The sequence below is a fragment of the Dendronephthya gigantea genome, unplaced genomic scaffold (assembly GCF_004324835.1).
Source record: "Dendronephthya gigantea isolate DGI-Jeju-01 unplaced genomic scaffold, DenGig_1.0 000003F, whole genome shotgun sequence".
Lineage (NCBI taxonomy): Eukaryota > Metazoa > Cnidaria > Anthozoa > Malacalcyonacea > Nephtheidae > Dendronephthya > Dendronephthya gigantea.
The window spans coordinates 2,859,781-2,880,162 of NW_021163013.1; the positions used below are offsets into that span (position 1 = coordinate 2,859,781).

The 20,382-nt window shown below is 36.7% G+C and overlaps 1 protein-coding gene across 1 annotated transcript; it reads right to left on the reverse strand.

Moving 5' to 3' along the window:
* Positions 1 to 825: 825 nt before the first annotated feature.
* On the reverse strand, positions 826 to 2,856 carry LOC114539945 (kelch domain-containing protein 8B-like). The gene is made up of 3 exons (XM_028560393.1): positions 2,611 to 2,856; positions 2,226 to 2,288; positions 826 to 2,131 (listed from the first exon to the last, which is right to left on the reverse strand). The coding sequence occupies exons 1-3, from the start codon at positions 2,854 to 2,856 to the stop codon at positions 1,109 to 1,111; spliced, it is 1,332 nt and encodes a 443-aa protein (XP_028416194.1). The 3' UTR covers positions 826 to 1,108.
* Positions 2,857 to 20,382: the final 17,526 nt, after the last annotated feature.

A 20,382-nucleotide genomic window follows, 5' to 3' on the forward strand; every position in this document is an offset into this window, starting at 1 on the left:
AGTTGGGCACGGTTCGACAACGTATCTTTTACCTAGAAAATTATTTTAGACCATTTTTCTTTTAAATTACAGATTTCTTCATCTGTAAATTTGGCAAAAACAACTCGCAGATATTTCGAAAAATCTGATCAGCTGATTATCGCATAATAATCCGAGGTCGCTCGACCAATCAGACGCCAGAACTTTCAAAAATCACTTTTGCAATTATATACGAATTCATTTCACATTATTAAGCTTATAACGCCATGCCTTGTGGGCCTTTTGGGTTAAAATCACTGATCAATTCACGCTTCGTTAAAACGCTTGATGGCAACTAGCAAGAATTACCCTAAAAAACCATCGTAAAAATAATTAGGCTCAGTTTAGAAGAATCCATCTTTTATTGGTTAACATTTTATTGACAAACTTATTTCACTAATTAATCTAATGTTCAACATATTTCTAATGTTCATTCGTCAAGATTAAAATGTCAAATTCAACCTATTTAGCTACACACTATTAATATTGGTTTTATATTCCACCAGACGTCACAGTATAAGAATATAGAAATATTATAGATGACGACAGCAGTTATCAACACTGGTTAGGGTAAAATATTGACCATATGAACAAAACATTATATATCTGTGCCAACCTATCTTATGTTCTATAAAATTTTTTGAACACTAACGAAACCTCATCAGACGTCAGAGTATAAGAATATAGAAAATTAATATTGCAGATGACAACAGGAGTTATCAACATTGGTTTGGGTAAAATATTGACCATATGAACAAAACATTATATATCTATATATATTTTATCTTATGTTATATATTTACACACTAATAATATTGGTTAAACCTCATCAGACGTCACAGTATAAGAATATAGAAATATTAACAACAGCAGTTATCAACCTGACGTGGAACAATGGCTGTTTCTTGATATATGAGAAAACCGAAATGTAAACAAAATACTTCATGTTAGATTCAGAGTTATGATTAGGGATAGCCTTCTGGTTGCTCATATCGAGAAAGCGTCGAGACATTGTTTGACCATCACGACACAAAGATATCATGTCATATTCATGCAAGGACACAGTGAGAAGTTTATATTGAGAAAACGTTCAGATGTGAGGTTTCACCACAGCATTTGCCCAACATCTTTTTTCTATCATTCCTGGCAGTTCTTTCCAGCTATCTCCACCAATGGTGAAGGTTTCCACTGAGTTGAGAAATCCCTGCTCCTCATTCCATCCACCAAACACGACAATGACGTCATTCAGTATGACAGCTGAGCACCCAGCCCTTTGGCAAATCATGAAGGGCAGTCTTTCACTTCGCCCCGTGTCAGTGTCATACATGATGACGTCATTTAATGCCTGACTATTCGTATCCATACCGCCAAGAATGATAATCTTATCACCCCAAGTGACTGTGGACATATCAAAAACAGGCCGAGGCAACGATGGACATGGTTTGAACTCATTCTTAACCAAATCATAAACAACAACACCGTCAAGAGCATCTTTACTATAGCCGGTGGTTGTTCCGCCCAAGATAAATAGTTTTCCATTAAGCAGTTCTGCTCTGTGAGCATCTCTTGGCCCAGTCATTCTCGCCAGCAACTTTGCAGTATAAGGTGGAGCAAGAGAAATCTCATAAATGGCATTCGATGTTTTTGTATCATTCCCGTCATATCCTCCTATTACATATAATTTTCCTTGATAAACTATGACGTCATGATCAGATAATTTGACAGGCAGTTTACCATCAAACATTGTCCATCGCAAAGGATGTTGGTTCATCTTCAAAACTTCAATCGTTACAGTTCCACCTTCACCATCGAAACCACCAACGACCAGGATGTCATTGTTGTGAACACACGATGCTGATGCTCCTCGACGATGATTCAATTGCGGCAGCATTGTCGACCTCTTCTCAACAATATTATATTTCTCACCAGTATTCAAAGGGGGTGCGTACGCAACAGAATACCAACCACCAAGAATAATAACGTCTTGGTTGTTAGTTGAAATTGTGGGATCCGTAGCTTGTGCACCATTTCTGTCGACAATATTTTCTTGGAATAGTTTGACAAATAATCCTTCAACTCTTTCAAACTTTTGTTTAATCACCTGAAAATCATCCTAAATTGGTAATGAAAAGTCACGGTGTAGCAGCATTATAGTGCTCTGAAAGCTCATAATCAACAAGTTTGAAAAATTTAAAAAAATTGCTTACCTTTATTTCCATTACTTCTTCTTTTACCGCTTTCTGGCTTTGTTTCATTTCATCAAAACGTTCCTAAAGGACAACAGGCGATCCCAGTTAAAACACTACCACGACACAGGAGATGTAAGCAAGTTAAAGGTTAGGAACTTTAATGGAAGGGCACACGAAGTAGACAGGACAAGAAAAACGTACGGAGACCCGAGGGAAGAGCAGGACCAGAAACACACATGTGAGGGCTTTGCTCTACAACAGTGCTTCTCTCCCCTTCTACTAACAAAGTAATGGGAATTGCTAATTTTAGGAAGGTCCAAATTTTTTTTCAAACGAAAAAACATCACGAATCGATAAAATTGTCAATATGATGGTCGAAATAAAAATAAATTTTTTCAATCACCTTCATTCTTTTTAATTCCTCATACATATCATCATGTTTTTCTATCACCTTGTCTCCCTTTTCAGCGAAAAGTCTCGAAATCTTCACAGTTTGAAGATTTTGACTTCCGGCTTGATCCAGAGTATCAAAAATTTCCTCTAGTTTCCTCTCAGTTTCCTCTCCCTTAGAAAATTCTTCATCTTTTATCTGACGGAAACTCTGCTGGTCTTTGCCACTCACTTGCGAGCTATACTTTTCGGCAACCATTGTTGGGCGGTATTCACAACCAATCACGTGATCTTCAAGATCTCGAAGCTTAACATTTTCGGGACACCCTCGATCGTTGTAATCGCACTTTATTCTTAGTTCTGACCAGATGTTTGTTAAAAACCTTTGAGGAAGCTGCAAGGTTTCCAATGTGAGGGGTTTCTGACATTCCGAGCATGTTTGAGACTCTTTAGCAAGGTGTTGTTTTATACAGTTGAAACAAAAGTGATGTTCTCCTGCCTCGCATATTCTTGGCTCTTTCAATACACGGTGGCAAATAAAGCATAGCAAATCTCGTTTAACTTGTAAAATGAAGCGATTTGGATCATAGCCTCGGTCCATTGGTACTTCATTTTTTCTTTCTGAAAAAAATTTAATCTGATGTCCAGGTTATTAGTTCTTCAATAATACGGTATATTTTATATCCTACATTCTAGTTAACAAAAACCCTATAGAATTTTTCCTGTGAATTCAATACTGTCAGATAGCCTTGAAAGCTCATCACTTAGGGGCCAAAATTTTCATTTTGACCAAGGGCCAAAAAACTATACGCTTTTTCCTCCGCGCCCCATAGGAATCCCAATAAATATTTTTGAAATAATAAAAGTTAGCCCAGTTCATTTAAATATAAATTATTAATTTCTATAACATATTTGAGGAAAATGTCAATTAGCCCTCCGGATTCTCGACAAGCACACGCCGTTTGTTTATTTTTTTCACCAATCAGATTCGTTCCTCAAACCGCATTTCATGTCTCGCATCGTCCCACGATATTTTTCAACAATTAAGCCAAGTTTTGCACATTTTTTGTACATTTTTGTTTGTTTCTGTAATAATTTTGTGGAATAATGTTGTTCGGATATCTAAAATATATTTGTGATAATTTATTTGAGGGATTCTCGTTGTTTTCATACGAAACTTTGCTAGTGAATTTCGTATATATGTGAATATTATTGCAAGAGTTTCCATCGTTCTCAATAACTATATCTATATCAGGCGCGGATCCAGCCGAAAATCTGACCGTGTCATATTGGACTAGAAATTTTCCGGACGGGGGGGGGGGTTGTGGGGGCGTATGGCGAAGGGGCTATGGACCCTCCGAAACAAACATTTTCTGAGCTTTGGTTCTACAATATTCTTCAGGGAACGTTTAAAAGCGAATATTGTAAATCCCTGTACTTTCATAAAACCACAAAACCATTTTCAAAATTTTTGGTAAGGTATTTACGGATATTTCATTCACTCAACATAACGTGAAATTTGCATACACAAATTATTCACAGCGTAAATGCAAATTTGTATCATAGGGCGCTTTCCATTAAGCGGCCAAAAAGGTCAGACCGGTCATATTTTAAATTGAAATAGAGTATTTCGTTAAGAATATAGCGGTGAAACTGCATTTCCCGTGTTAGGCAGATGTAAATAACGATATACTTTTGTCTGTACCGACTACCGAAATACAACAGAACCGGTCTGGCCGTTTTTCCGTATAAAGGAGAGCGCCCATAGTTCGATTTAAAACCTAAAAGTCTTACCTTACAAGGACATTGGGTAAAGATTTTCAGTATTTGTCTCTTGGGAAATAGTAGTTTAAAAATTGTCGTTGCGATTGTAAACGGCAACGCGAGCGAGCGAAGCCTGTCTTTAGTAATAATTCCATCATGTTGTAGCCTGAAGAGCGATATTTCCCCTGAAATATGCTCGCTTAGATTTGCTTTTGAAAAATTTCGACGGATTCATGTATTAATGCATTCGATTCAGCCTGAATCAGCCAGGATGCAGCGAACAGACCAATTTAACGTGTTATATATAACTATATCCGAGTTCGAAGTCGAGAAGTGTCGAACTTTGTTTATCATGTTTATTGCGCAATCAAAAACAGGCCACCGTGTCGCACCGTGTCGCACCGTGGCTCACGTGGCAAAAGCTTGCCCTGTGATTGGTTTGCTACACTGCACCGTGTCCGAGCGTTACTATATTTAGTAACAATTGCGCAATAATCTGCACGCTGACCGTGTCAACTAGTTGCTGTGATCGCAGCTTCGAATGCACGACTAGCTTCCGAACATACTCGGCACAATTCGGCAAGCTTTCGGCAAATTTTATAGTTCAGTGTTAACTGAACAATCGTAATATGAAACAAGGAATAATAATTGGGAATTTGTTCCCACTTTTAGCAGGAATTGGTAATAATATGACAACGATTACGAAAGATATTACTCAAATTATTTGTTTTAGACATATATTTCCTTAATTTTTGTGTGATTCAAAGAATTAATATGTACTTTTAAATAATGTGTGAATATTAGATTGCAGATGGGAAATTCTGGATGGGAAAATCTGACCGTGGCTCGAGCCACGTTCGATACGGTCTAGATCCGCGCCTGTATATGCTTCGCGATCCCTGCCCTCACTGAACTGGCAACGAAACTGGACTCACTTTTATAATTTAAAAAATATTTAATGTTTGTTGCACAAATAATTGATATTTTTCTTCAAGTATAAAGCTGCGTTGGCTGTTGGTTCAAGCCCGGAGACGAGGTGAGTCAAAAGGGGAGTGTCCTTTCGTCCGCAAATACACTGAAAATCACGTCCAAAGAAAAAAATTAACCATTTTTCGCTTAGATATTGAATGCCTGTTCGCAGCTTGTGGTGGTCTTATTCTGCATTTTGGAGTTTCTACAGACAGACACAAAGACGACACGCAAAGTCGTGCTGTTCAAATTGTTTTTTATCCATGACACATTTGCATTTTATTGGCATTCCAAGTTCAACTTAAGACTAGAAGTATTTATAATCATAGATTGTGTCATTAATTTTAAATATACAGCCGCGTACGATTTGTTAAAACAGGTTTGTTTTAAAAATACCATTTTTTCACGAGCATCATGCTGTGCGGAAATGCAGCAGCGTAAATTGCAGCATTCCATTTTGATATACATTAGCATTTGTGTTTAGCTACCATTAATGACAATTATCAGACCACACTAGTCGCCTCGCTGTTTTTGAAGTCAGACAAAAATTGCATTGGCCAAATAACAGGTGAAGTTGTTAAATGCTGCTAACTTCGCACACGATATCGCTTAAAATACAAACAACTCCTCATTAGCAATTTCTATAGCGTAGAAATCGCTATCTAATTCGTCTACCACTTCACATAACATCTCGTATTATTACCATTAACCTCTGTCATGAAACCAATACGAAGACAGCACAATATTCTTGAAGCTGTTCAGATGGATCTGACCCCCATCCGTGGGCAATATTCAATGCACCTTAAACGTTACAAGATTGAAATTTAAAAGTTATTACTACATGCACAGTCAATCTTAAGCGTTTACACTACGTGCTTTTACCTGGCCTAGACCAGGCCTGGACTTGGACCTATAGCTGGTCTAGGCCAGAGAATCCAGGCTAACAGCAGAAGGTGGCCTGGACCAGGCCTGGACCAGGCCTGGATCTGACCAGGAGCAAGATTTTGGTAATGGGAACAGGCTTTACGTAGACCTGACAAATTTTTTAACTTAATATAGTGTGATTTGTATAGGATCCATATAGTATTACCACTTTTCGTCGTCTTTTGGGTCTTTTGCCAAGTATTTTGTCAATTACTTTGGCTATCCGATATCATCAACAAGGAAGACAGTGTGAACGCGGCTTTAGACCTAAATTTTTAACGTGGTATAATTTTGTTATTGCACTTCTTTGCACCCTACGAATTAACCTCAAACGTCGCGTATATAACAAGACGGCACAATGCAGCTCATATATAGCAACATTATAGCTACCTGAATTATCGTACTGTGTTTTGGTTCAAGATTCAAACGATCATCCTTCAGTAATCTAGACTATATATTCCACTGCTCTACCTATTGAATTATCAAACCTACAGAGATTGCGAGATGTTATCTTTTATAAAAACATAAGATTTAAACTATTAATCTTCAGAAATCTAGTCCTGTGATGTCCAGTGTTGTACGTACCTGTACCTATTAAACCTTCAGCGGTTGATGTTGAATGATTTCATGAATCGAATTGAAAACATTCCAACATTTAACCGATTCAAAACTAATCAACCGAACAGTTTGATATCAGATTTAAAGTTTGAAAAATAAGGCTATGCAACTAGAATTAGTCAGTCAATCGTTTTGATATCAAGAAAGTGTTAACTTCGTAACCAGCAAACTCTGTCCGTAAAGTGCAAACTGTATGACTTAACGTTTGAATCAATGCATTATCTATGTAATGACGAGGCTGATATTGACAGTGACAGACCATGCAACCTAAACCACACAAAGATAATCAAATTAGACTTACCAAAGATGATGAATTGTGACAGATTTTCACTTTAACATTCTGCAACAGATTGGTGTAACGTCGTCAACGTTATTTTGTATTTAAGACAACACCTTGATATGTCGTAATGTTTATTTTGTTAAACACTCCAGGCTATGAATACTGGGAATCTCGTATCAATGCAATTAAACAATTTTCACATCATAATTGATGGCAAGAATGTTATCGTTCAAGCAGACCATTCATTCAGAATAAATAAATCTGAAGTCTGATATTAAACCACGCAATGTTTGAAGACAGTAAAAATTACGAGATATCAAGGTGTTTAGAAGCAAAATATTGTTGATCGCGTTAAATTGGTTAAAACCAGCTTGTTGTAGAACGCCAAAGTCAAAATATAACATCATTCATCAACTTTGGTAAGCCTAATTTGGTTATCTTTGTGTGGTTTAAGTTGCATGGTCTGTCACTGTCAATATCATTATATCAGCCTCGCTACCAATCACTGCAGGTTTGATAGTTTCACTGGTTGCCACATTTACACTTTACCAGATTCCCGAGACACGAGATCAACACTTTCTTTCAAAGTTCTTGTTAAATTTTATGGTAGAAAATGTGTTCTTATAAAAGATAAGAACTATCCATCAATATTTGTAGGTTTTTTGGTTCAACATGTAGACCAGTGGACTAGATTTTTGATAATTTAAATCTTCGTGTAGATACATCTGAGAACTCATCACCAATCTTTATCAGTAGCTTAAACATTGAATGTTTCAGATACGTATCACTAATGGCTACTGGTTATCAACCAAACCGCTTTATTCACACCGTTCACGAAGATTATTTCTGCAGTATTTGCCGTTTTGTATTACGAGATGTACGATTATGCAAAGCACAACATCACTTTTGCTCCACTTGTATAACCCAACACCTTGCTCGTTCTTCAACATGCCCAGTATGTCGGCAACACCTCATTCCAGAAACTTTGCAAAGTCCCCATCGGTTTTTTCGGGACCGCTTGTCAGAGCTGAGAATCAAGTGTGATTACTTCAATCGAGGATGTCCTGAAATAATTGATCTTGGAAATCTACAAAATCACGAGAATGGTTGTGGATACCGTCCAGTGCCGTGTGAAAACTGTGGCGTGTACGTAAGTGCAAGAGACAAGAATATCCACCAAAATTTTTGTGGTAACAATATGGAAAATCTTCAAAGGGTGGGACTAGATGAATACATAAACGGTTATGAAGCATTTCGTGCCTCAACAAATTTATTTCAAGAGAGTATAAAAAATGATGTTGTAGCAGTTTGTCAAAGAGTAAATACAATTGAGGGAATATTAGACAACTGTTTATCACGGTCGTACTAACGTTTCGGTTTTGACACCGCAACAAGATTTATCGAAACTAGGTTCGATTTGCCATTTAGCATCATGCTGTGAGAGTTTTAAATATTTGTATTTCTTTGTTATTCAAAGTATCAACTTGAGATTGGTATCATTGATAGCTTAGTTATTATCTCGGATATAAGATTCAAAAGTGGTTTATTTTGACACTAACAGTTTTCTAATCATGGTGCAAAAATGGTATTCATTTCAGTCTCTCTGACGCTTTCATTTCTTTGTTATTCCAAGTATCAAGATGAGTTTCCAAGTATTATTAAATAGTTCATAGATCGGGTCATTACCACAAGATATAAATTTGCAATATTAGTCCCAGCCACATGCTGAGAATCTGTAGCGCGCTCTCTCTAGCTATATTTAGTATTTAAAGTGGTTGTTGTTTTAAGTTTAATTTTGTGCAGGAGTCTTACTTAAGTGTTTCATGCTGTGTAATTAAGTGAAGCTATCAATCTCGCTTTGGCTGGAGTGATTATTGATTTGTGTCCATTTCGGAGCTACTCTCCCAGAGGGACTCGACTCATCGACAAACAATAAAACAACTGTTTAACAAGGGTTTAAATTATTTCCATTGTGATTAAATATTAATTTCATACTGTGACCCAAACTGAAGCTATGAATCTCGCTTTGGTTCGAGTAATTGGTTTGTGTCTATTTTAGAACCAGTCTTACAGAGGAAGTCCAGGCATGAAATAATAAAAAAGTTATTTGACTTCATCGATGTACAATAGCACACTTCCTGATAAAAAGTATTCTATAAGAAGTAATTTAAAGTTGAAAATTTTCCAAATGAAATTAAGACCTATCAACCCTTTAAAAATTGGCCGACATCGAGTGCAGTGCTACAAAATCTTAATCGATTTATTGGAAAGTGTTTGAAATTCAGATGATGAAACAGAAGACGTAAGGATTTCAAAAGCGTATTCAAATACCGCTTTTATGCGACGTTTTAAAGGGAGGGAGGCTGGGGAGATGCCTACGGAGAAGTTTTTATGACCCATGTGTCCAAGAGCATGATTCGTCAGAAGTGTTAGTACAGTCATACTAAGGGGCTGTTTACATGAGCCCGGTTACCCGAGATTCAACGAAGCGTGAGAGGACTTTGAGGTATTGAAACGAGCAGATAACACGATCCTGGCAGTCGTATAATCACCACAACAATAGCATGTGCTTGTTTGGTGTCATAAAGATTTATTTCAATACTTCAAAGTCCTCTCCCGATGTACATGGGTATTGCTGATGTTCACCGATTAATATTGAAATGCTGAAATGAACCATCATAATATGCAATTATATCAACACATCAACAATATATTCACAGTCCACACACATATTCACACTAATAATTACACGTCTACAAATACAATGGTACACGAGTATAATCGTAAATCTAGTCTTAAATCAAATCCTAATCCAATCCATAAATCTTTTTAGTTTCCGATAATAAAGAGGTTTAGGGATATGGTTAAGGATTAGATTCAGCTCGTGAATTATGAACTTGGAAAAGACCTTATGCTGTAATGACGTAACAAGTCGTAACACCTGCAGGGAATTCTGGTCTTAGTAGTCACGACGGGAAGTTTTGAAGTTGAAATATCATTCATGACTTGATACGTCACTATGCATAAGGTCTATTCCGAATAACTTTCCTTACCTTGATCAGGCGAGAAAATTATATTACCAAATACCCTGAGATGTCCATATCCGTCTTTAAAGGTTTCCTTCAATGATCTCAAGAGTCCCCATTTTAGCCCAAGATTTTAAAAAGTGAAAACGTTAACTACCATGATGAAATTTTTTAGCGAAAAATAGCTAGCAAACCTCTCAAAAACCTTTTCTAGCAGGCAGTTTTTGCGAAATATAAGAGAAAACATACTCCGAAAATAAACATCTTGTAAACTCAAGATATGAGTTGTTAAAAAAACAAGACAAAATATTCAAGGTGATAATGACAATGACTTTGAAATAGAATCGAAATATCACCTTGAATATTATGTCTTGTTTTTTTTTAACAACTCATATCTTGAGTTTACAACATGTTTATTTTCGGAGTATGTTTTATATTTAAACCTCTCAAATCGAGCAGGGTGCTTGGTCAGGTTTAAAACCGCAAAGCATCAATTAGTTGTTTAGGTGGAAAGGCAATACAATATTACGTAAAGTACGATATTAGGGAGAGCTATTCGACATTGGCCGAAAAGCAATCTTCAAAAGGTCGATTGCGTTTGCTTATAAAATCTTGGCGAAAAACTTATGTAAACAAGTATAATTAATGCTCTGCATAAATTAACCCAATTCTGAATATTAGTTACCCTTCTGTATAGAATTACATTAATATGGAAGATATTCTCAATCAGTTTCAACAATTCTTTTCATACAAAAGCGATAAAACTTATTTACTGGTTTCCTACTCAAGATATTAAAGTCTCTTTATTAGCTTATAATGCACTCAGAGATATACTGAAATGTTGCATTCAAATGATTACTGGTTATATTTTACAACACGGGTATGTATAAAAAGTAACCTCTCTTTAGGGAGATATTGTACGTAACTTACTTGGTCAACGAGAATATCTTTCAGATATGAAGACAGAACAAGCATTTCGCTGTTGAATGAAACGATTTTCACAGCGGAGAGAAAATAAACAAGGAAATATAAGTCGAATAAAAATCGTGGCAAGAAAATGATTGAATTTTAACACACATCCTGATGCATGTTTGTCGCCCGTGCATAAAAAATTAATAATTATTTTAAGCATCGTTTAACAAAAGGCAGTTTGACAAATCCGTGATCAATTGCTTTGTTCTTTTCTTTATGATAGCGCGGAGGTGAAAATATGTGAATTTGACCAGGGTTCTTCAACCAACTCGTATTTGCTTATCAACAGCTAAAAGCCAGGGACCGGTTGTATGAAAGCTGGATAGCGCTATCCGCCGGGTAGTGGTTTTTACAATCGCTGTAAAATCGACCGTTGTTGGGTATAACTTTCGTTAAATCTTAGTGCTCCTAAATTGAGGATCTTTAACAATTGTTGGTTTCAAAGCGGAAATTTCATTGCTTTTCAAGGAAAATATCTTCTCTAAATACTTTTGGTTATATCTAACCAGCTGTCACAGTATAAGAATCTAAAAAATATTACTGGTCTTCTTATACTTTCCTTCCACCCTCCTTTAAAGGGGTAGCCCAGATTATTCGATTATTCCTAGTTTTTATCTTCTTTAATACTTACATGTTTATTCGTTTATATTAATACAGCTATTTTTAATACTTGTACATAATTATGTATTCTTAATCGGTAATTGAATGACGCCCCTCACGAAAACCATCGAAAAATGATGAGGGTAGCGTGGTTAAATAAAGTTTAATTGATTGATTGATTGATTGACATGTGATTATATGGTTCTACCTTATCCGCTTCTCGGTTTGCTTGGGGAGGTCCTTCCTGCTCTTGTACGTCCAATGCTATTTCATCTTCCACCTCGTTCTCATTTTCCCCTCCCGGAGCATCACTAGCAACTGCTTATTCCATCTCTTGGGTTCTTGTTTTTGTTCTCTGAAGCGCGTAACTGATCGATATGTCTCCTCCAGATAACATTTGGTGCGACTTGTCTTCGTGGGAATAACAACTCTACTTTCCCACATAATGCATCCTTGGTGCACGGTCAGTTCGTTTCTCCGTGCATATATGGTCCGAGATTGGGGTCTTTGTTTTCGTGCCAAACTTTCATGACATGTTCATACACTTGGACCAGGTAGAATCCCGTTGGGTTTCTTTACGTACATGCTGACAACTGTGACAGGCAACATATTGAACTGTCGTGTGATAAGTGAAATGCAACTACTGGGTCAACTGATTGATTTTTATCTTCCGTTGTAGCTTGGGGTAGACGGGTTAATCCATCTGCATTACAATGTTTTGTCGAACTGCGGTATTCGTCTCGTAGTCAAATCCTGAAAGAACCAGCGCATATCGTAGCAGGAGAGCGGCCGTCATTGCTGGTATCGCTTTGGTTGGACTGAAAATGGCTGTGAGGGGTTTATGATCTGTTCGCAGAGTGAAGTGTCGTGAAAATATGTAAGTGTGGAATTCCTTCACCCCCCATATTAATGCCAGTGCCTCCTTGTCAATATGCGACCTTGACCTTCATGCATACTCGGGGTCTCTCCGTAATGTCGGGCATGACTTGTGTTAGGACTGCCCCTATAGCCCATATGGGGAAACATCGCATTCTAACTTGATAGGACGTTGAGGATCATAGTCTGCCAGAACGTCCTCCGATGCAATTAACTTCTTTGCTTTGAGAAACGCTTCCTCACATCCGGGGGTCCATTTCCATTGCTTGTCTTTCTCCAGCAGGTGATTTAATTGTTGGAGTAAGGTGGAAAGGTTTGGAAGAAAATTGTGGTAATAGTTAATTAGGCAAACAAACGAACGAACGGTATCCACTTTCTGTTGGGACTTGTGTAGACCCAGCTTGCTGATCTCATGACCAGAAAACTCAATTCTTTCTTTGAAGAACTCACACTTGCTACTGTAGGTTTTGAGGACAGTGGTCGTTGGGTGGAGTTCAAATGGACTAAACATTGCATTGTATTGATTAAGTGGGAGGACAGAAACAGCTGAGCCCAGTGTCTAACTTCTTTGAAGGGATTTTCTTTCCACTTTAGGGGTGACCCAGATTATGTTAGTGTGTCCTTTGGCAACTTTTTGTATTTCTAAGGATGCCAAGGTATCCTCACTATCACTATCACTTTCATTCTGAACCTTATGTACTTCCTGCCCTCCTTTTTTCTTGCTTGATGTTGGCTTTGGAGGGGTATATTGTTGCTGAGATTGCCCCATAGACACTCATTTTAAGTGTCCCTTCTTCCCACAGTTCTTACATTATTAATCTTTGAAGTGACATTGTTAAGGGTCATGTCCCTCTTTCCCACATCTATAACACCTGTTGCGTTGGCATATGTTGCGTTAGCGTTTCACGCATAGTGTACACAGATAGTTAGTCTTGGCTTTCCCTCTTAACTCGACTGAATCTTTTATAGCTGCTTCCATGGTAACGACGATTTTGAGCGCTTTCTCAAATGTAAGTCTAGTTTCGACAAGTAATTGTTTCTGAATAGCTTCATTGTGTAATCCACACACTAATCTATCTCTAAGGAGTCTTTAATGCTGTCCCCTCATAATGCTCTGATAACTTTTTAATTTCGGTCACATAGGTATGAATATTTTCGTTTTCTTGTTGATCTCGCTTATGAAATCTAAATCGTTCTACTAAAAGCAGGGGTTTGGGTGATAAATGTTCTTTAAGGATTGCCACTATTTCATCGAATGATTTTGTTGCCGGTTTTTCAGGGGAGGTTAGTGTTCGTAATAAACTGTAGGTCTTACTTCCGATTACAGTCAGCAAAGCTGCCACTTTTTTTTCATTTTCTACATCATTTGCGAGGGAATATTGTTCACTCTTTCTATATATGCAGTTCTCGCGTGTTTCGTCAAATTCTTCTAGCTTGCCAATCGGATTCATTGCTTTATTTATGTCGCTTCAGACCGAATAAATGCCGTTTCTGTGACTTGAATCTTTGACAAATTGTTCATAATCTCATCCTTGTCGCCAGTGTAGTGTTTTTAATTTAATTCTTGTCAACGATACAACACAACCTTAGCCATTACGATTTTTTGTACGAGAAAACGTCAACAACGTGTTCGTCCCTCTTTGACCCCCGATACATGCTGGGTCATACACTACACGGTCTACACCCTTCAAATTCCTCTTCGGAATCTCTACCTATTTCTGCCATTTAGTTTTTTTTGCTTCTTCAGTTTCAGCGCACACACAGAGGCAATCGCATCGAAATTTTGTCCAAAAATATTCAACATTTTTAATATTTGTAAAGTTAACCGCACACTGGGGCTTCCGGCTTAAGCACGCTGCCAAGAATAACATTTGGCTGAACGGAAATGATTTAGAATCGATTGGTTGTCTTGAGTTTTCGTGTTCTGAGATGACATTTGAGCCCAGTTCTCTGGGTTCACCCGGACTTCAGAAATATTTACACAATACGCGTTGTCGACTTTGTTGCTTTTGATCTTTTCAAACTATTCGCCGTTGGCGTCCGCCACTGGCGTTTTCATTTTAAGGACATTTCTTGAAATAGAGGAAATATTGAAATATGAGGAATTTTTGTAAAGAAATTGCATTTTTATTACGTATCTCATTTTTGATGGACGTAAAATTATCAGCAATATAACATAAATTTTGCGATGTTAAACTGCCCAATACCCTTTATTAGTTTATACACCCCATTATAGTTTTAGAAAAAGAATATTATAGCCACATTTGAAGATTCTAACTAGCGCGGAGCTTGAGTCTAAAAACAGTGATGCATGATTGCTAAGAGCACAAAATACCTATCAGAAGTAGAACTCCTGTACTTTTTTCGTAAGTATGGCGCGCGCCATATTGCTAAATTTTGGCAGGGGGGTAACTGCCTCAATTTAATGCACTTGCTAAGTGACGAATCATGACGAATCACACTTACGAAAAAATAGTATAGAGTTATTCTTCTGGTAGGTATTCTGTGCTAAGAGTACATACTTCATTTTGTATTCTAAGGAAATTCTACGGCCGATCGAAAAGGGAGAATTTGAGGAAAACTTATAATCTAAGGAAGTCTAAGGAAAAAGCTGGTATTTTAATTTTGCCTGAAGTATACTTAATCACGGTAATATCTTTAAGAGTCCATGTGTAGAATTAATTTTAAGTCCTTTGTCCTTTGACTTTTCAGGGAAGTTTAAGGAAATAACTTCAGCGACTTCCGCGAAATTTTTGGTGCAAAAGTAGGACCTTTTGATTTAAAAAATGGAAGCACTGCGCCAAATCACTATTCCGTCAATTCGTCTTCCTGGAAGGCGGAAGTATTAATTGTTGATAAAATATAATTGTTGCGATTATACTGTGCGCACAGTTTTGCTGGCTGTTCATTGTTGTTTGGTAAAGATAGTTACAGCAATACGAAGTTGATTAATTGGGCTACTTGAAAGATTGCAAGGTTAGCTATGCATATTCTGATATGTTATTTATGGTAACATTTATTATGGTAATTAGTATAATTGTTACAAATATATTGGTCATATTGTGTAGTGACTTCAGACGGTTTAAGGTTCGTCGATTGTTCAAATTGGTCATTCTTAGAACAGGCCTTCATAGCTTAGTCAAATTTAATTCGAGAACAAAATGAAATGTATGAGTAAATTACGGGCTAAATCAGCTTTGACTCAAGGATAAGGGGGCGATATCGAGCAACAAAGAGGCCTGCACTGGCGTTAACTGCGGCGTGCGTGCTACTCTTATCAATTGCAAAGCTTCTGGGCAACGCTCGCGTTAATTCCAGTTCTTCTGAACTGACGTGATTACCCTGCTGAAATAAAATCTATTTAATTTAATTAACACTATACATAGTTTATATTTATTCACAAGCATTGCGAACCTGAGTATTGTTGGATATTTAGACGAGACATCGTATTTTATAGCCTCCTCCGCAGGCATCTCTTATGAATTAAAAATACGCATATTTGGCTTGGGCTACTGTGTAGGGGGAGCGAGAAAACGTCCTTTATATTTAAAACATGACTTCAAAGCCTTCGAAAATTTCGGTTTATAACGTTTCCTGCCGATTGGTAGCAGGGAATTTCTCAGGGTTGTGAAAGATGTAGAAAAAAACAGTCGGTAATACAAGTGAAGCTAAATGCAGAAAATTTAAGAACACAATTAGGCGAGCTTGCTACCGATATTGAAGCGACCGAAGACAAAGTGCAAGAAAGATTAATAGGAATCGCACTGTTCGCACGAAGAAAGCTTTCTATTCCGCTAGCTACTACAAAAGAAAGAACTATCGCGCGCACACCGGGAGGAACAAAACGAAAAGGTTTGCCGATTGACTTGTTTTTTACGGCATTTATGGTAATGATGCATTATTAATTCCACTCACAGCCATATAAAATGACATTGGAAAACGTTCGATACGCATTATATATGGTATATATGATTGTTATTTTACACAGTGGTATTTGCAATTGTGTTGAAGTGCACATTAATTATGAACAAATCCCTTATTACAGTTAGGTTCAGTTAGGCTCGGTTAGGTAATATAAAAATTATGCCAGTAGTATAAAAATTACCGCATTCAGTAAAAGATATTGATCTGACTTTTTAATTTTTAATTTTATTTAATCCATCATGTACTCAAAACAAGGATGACAGAGAAAATAAGGAGGACAATAGTTTGTTTTGAAGGAAAAGAGCTTTCAAGTGACCCAGTGATATCTAAAATACAAGATAATTGTAAAAACATATTAATTACCTACACTGTAGTTTATCATCATGGGTTGTAAAATTGCAATATTATAGTACATTTCCTAATTATAATTTTGTGTGAACAACTGTGTTGGGATAAAATTTTTTGAAGATCAAATAATGCTATTCATTATGACACCATATATTAACATTGTAACATGATTACTGAAGTTTTCACTCTTTTAATAATAATTTGTGTGGTATAATATGGGATCTGCACCCTGTGCTTGTCATTGGTGATATTTACTGTGTGGATTAAATAATAATTATGTAGGAAAATATCAGTAAGTTAACCAAATTCTAACTTCTACATCACATGCAGTTTTTGAATTTCTTATAAGTTCCTCTTTATTTTTGGTTCCCTTCCATTAGATCCTCCTGTTATAAAGGTGCTACTCTGAAGGAGCATAATTTGAATTTGTTCAGTTTGGACTGGATGTATCCTGAAATTAAGAAAATATGATAAATCAGGTCTACCTGGTCAGGTCTATCAGGTCTACTAAATCAGATATTACCCTGATTTGCTTTTTATTACAGTCCATCTGTTAGCCATTGTAGCAGATAATCTAATTCTAAAATTTCAAGAGGTGCTTATACTGTATACATAAGACCAAATTTTTATTTGCTATTAATTAACCAGCGGGAGTGTTTTATTAAGTCTAAGGCCTGGTTTTGACTTGTTACAAATATCTAACCTGACCCTGGTAGGACTTTATTGTGCAAATTACTGTTTTGGAATTTAGACAGCATGTCTTTGTCAGTAAATTCTAATTCATTTAACAGGAGATAGCACCTAAACTGTATCCCCATAATTTAGAGTATACACACAATACTTAAACAGGTAAGTTTACAAGCGTCAAACAAGATTTGAATGCAGTTGCAAAACAAAAGATTAAGGAACTCAACAATCAACCTTACATACAATGAAAATATGAAATGACACAGGAGGAGGCATACATCTATGTCTATGATCTAGGCTAGCAATACATTCAACTCGACGATCGAACATCAATCCCACTTTTATCGCAGCCTCCCAAGAACTATTCGCTTGAATTAAAAGGCATAACCCTTCGCCTTCACAGGCTGCGTTAAAACTGTACGCGTTTACTGAGCCAAAGCAGGCAAATTCGATATTTTCTCGATAACATTTGCTCGATTTCGCCTAAATGCACAGCCATGTTGACATGTGAAATAATAGCTATTTTGATATGGATATAATCCATATAAAAAGTATCAAATTACATTCTACAGACTACACACTTCACGGATTATCATGTCAAAATTACAACACACAAAATTTTACGCAAATTTGTAGCAAAATGCTTTCACTTCTCTTCACTCCCGCCTATACACGGTACGATTTTAACATTTTTTTCTAAAATTTTTATGTATATAGTAATTGGTATGCGCAATGCAATTTGTTGTGTCGATTTATGGCCTTCTCTGCATGGCACAGCTCAGAGGACAGAGCTCACCCATGCCTTATAATAACCTAATATAATTTAATACATAAGAGATGTCTGTGGAGGAGGCTACGTAATTTAAGAATAGAAATTAAAGAATGTGAATATCCATGTTTGTTTCCAAAGCTTCCTCTTTTAATTCGTGGTTTTTCAATATAAGCCTATATTCAGGGCCGTACCTAGTAATTGTGGAGGGGGTGATAAAATCATATCTTCGTGTTTTACACGTAATAATTATGTGCTCTTCACAAATGTAAATATTTCATGCTGTATTGCTGTATTTAGTGTTACTTGATTGTATATATTCTTTATCAATCATGTGCGACGTGTCAACGCACCACAATCGACCACATCTTTAAAACTGTGAAATAGAAGGAGCGTTATTACATATCTATGTTATTAAAATAGGACCAAATTCACATGCATATTTAATGTAATTTTACCGCAGTGAAACCGAAATTTAATCTAACAGACTTACTAACAGTAATCAAATTGTTGACTATAGGTGAAGTTGCCATATCATGTGATTAAAAAATGAAATCGCGCAGCGGAAAATTGACCCATTCATCATCGATTAGAACACCACGGCTGTTGCGAGGCAAAACGCTGACCATACGATCTTTACACGGCTAAAATCTCTGAGCCTGCGGGCTTCGTTTTATCAGCATGGAACAATTTTGTTGTGCTGCCAAGCTGTTCACACTTGTCACCAACATTGAACAATATTTTTGAAAATGAATCGGGTGTAACAAGATTGTTCAATGTTGATAACGACCCTGAACAATGTGGGCCGCACAACATTGTTCCATCCCGTTCCTATAAATAATCAACCTGATCGTTTTTAGGCGAACTTCACATCATTTCCACTAATGCTTGGATCCGTTATAGTTTAAACTGGGTCTAAACTCATTGATTTAAGGGTTGCCAGATTACTGAATAATGTAGTTAAATATTATTACCGCATCCTTTGTTTTCGTTGTTTGAGACATTAAAGAAATCAAAGAGTCAGGTCTATTTACTCAGTTTCTGTAGTTTAATCGGTTTTAAATGTTTAATCAACTTTAAATGTTTAATCCGTTTTTTAATCTCACAAACGAAAATCTCAAATTTCGGTGAAATTCTTTCATTTATTCTGATTAGTAACCAGCGCACTGATTCTTTCTTGGCTGGCACGGCGGAGCACGAAAAAAAAGCTGGTTATGGATGCGACCTGCCAGTGCCCGAACTTAAGATAACACATGCGCAGTTCCAATAGTTCCGAACGAACTTAAATATGGCGCTACCTCGATCCAGGCAGCCTAGCATATATAGGTTTTATCTACACTCCAGATGTCTCAGCTTGGAAGAAGAATTCAGCAGAAGGCTTATACTGGGTGCTTCACCTTATACTGGGTGTCATACTGGGTATATAGGGTGTTCGATTGATTCTTAATGATAAAAGTTATCGAAATGAAACAAGTTTTATTAGTTAGAGGAAAAACTAACTTAAAGTATAATAATGTCATGGTTCCATTTTAAGAAAATTGATCGAGATAATCATTATATACTTTTCAAAATCGGTACACCAATTTGTATGTTCCCCCATTTTAGGGATGTAGCTCTAAAATATGAAAATTACGCTTCATAAAAAGAATTGCTTATTTGTTAATTATTATTAATTTATTACCCGAGAAAACAATTATTTAATTGCGTCTTTGTGAAAGTAGTGTCGCAGCTCCTCGCAAGAATAATGTTCATTGGCTGAACTTTACAATACATTTCTGTTTCAACGAATAGATTAGCTTCGTTCCTTAGAAGACCATTATCCAATTGGACGAAAGCTTGCGAGAGCTGCGACATGTCCGCTTTGTGATATAATAGAGGAATTTTCAAGGTCTTGCGAAATGGTATCATTCACGCTAACCATGACGGCTGATAATTCTTGATGTATCATATGCAACTACCTCATCCAGTCATTGTTTAATGATATTGTACTAATAATGATACATTTGCCTTTATTTGTAGGAATGTTAA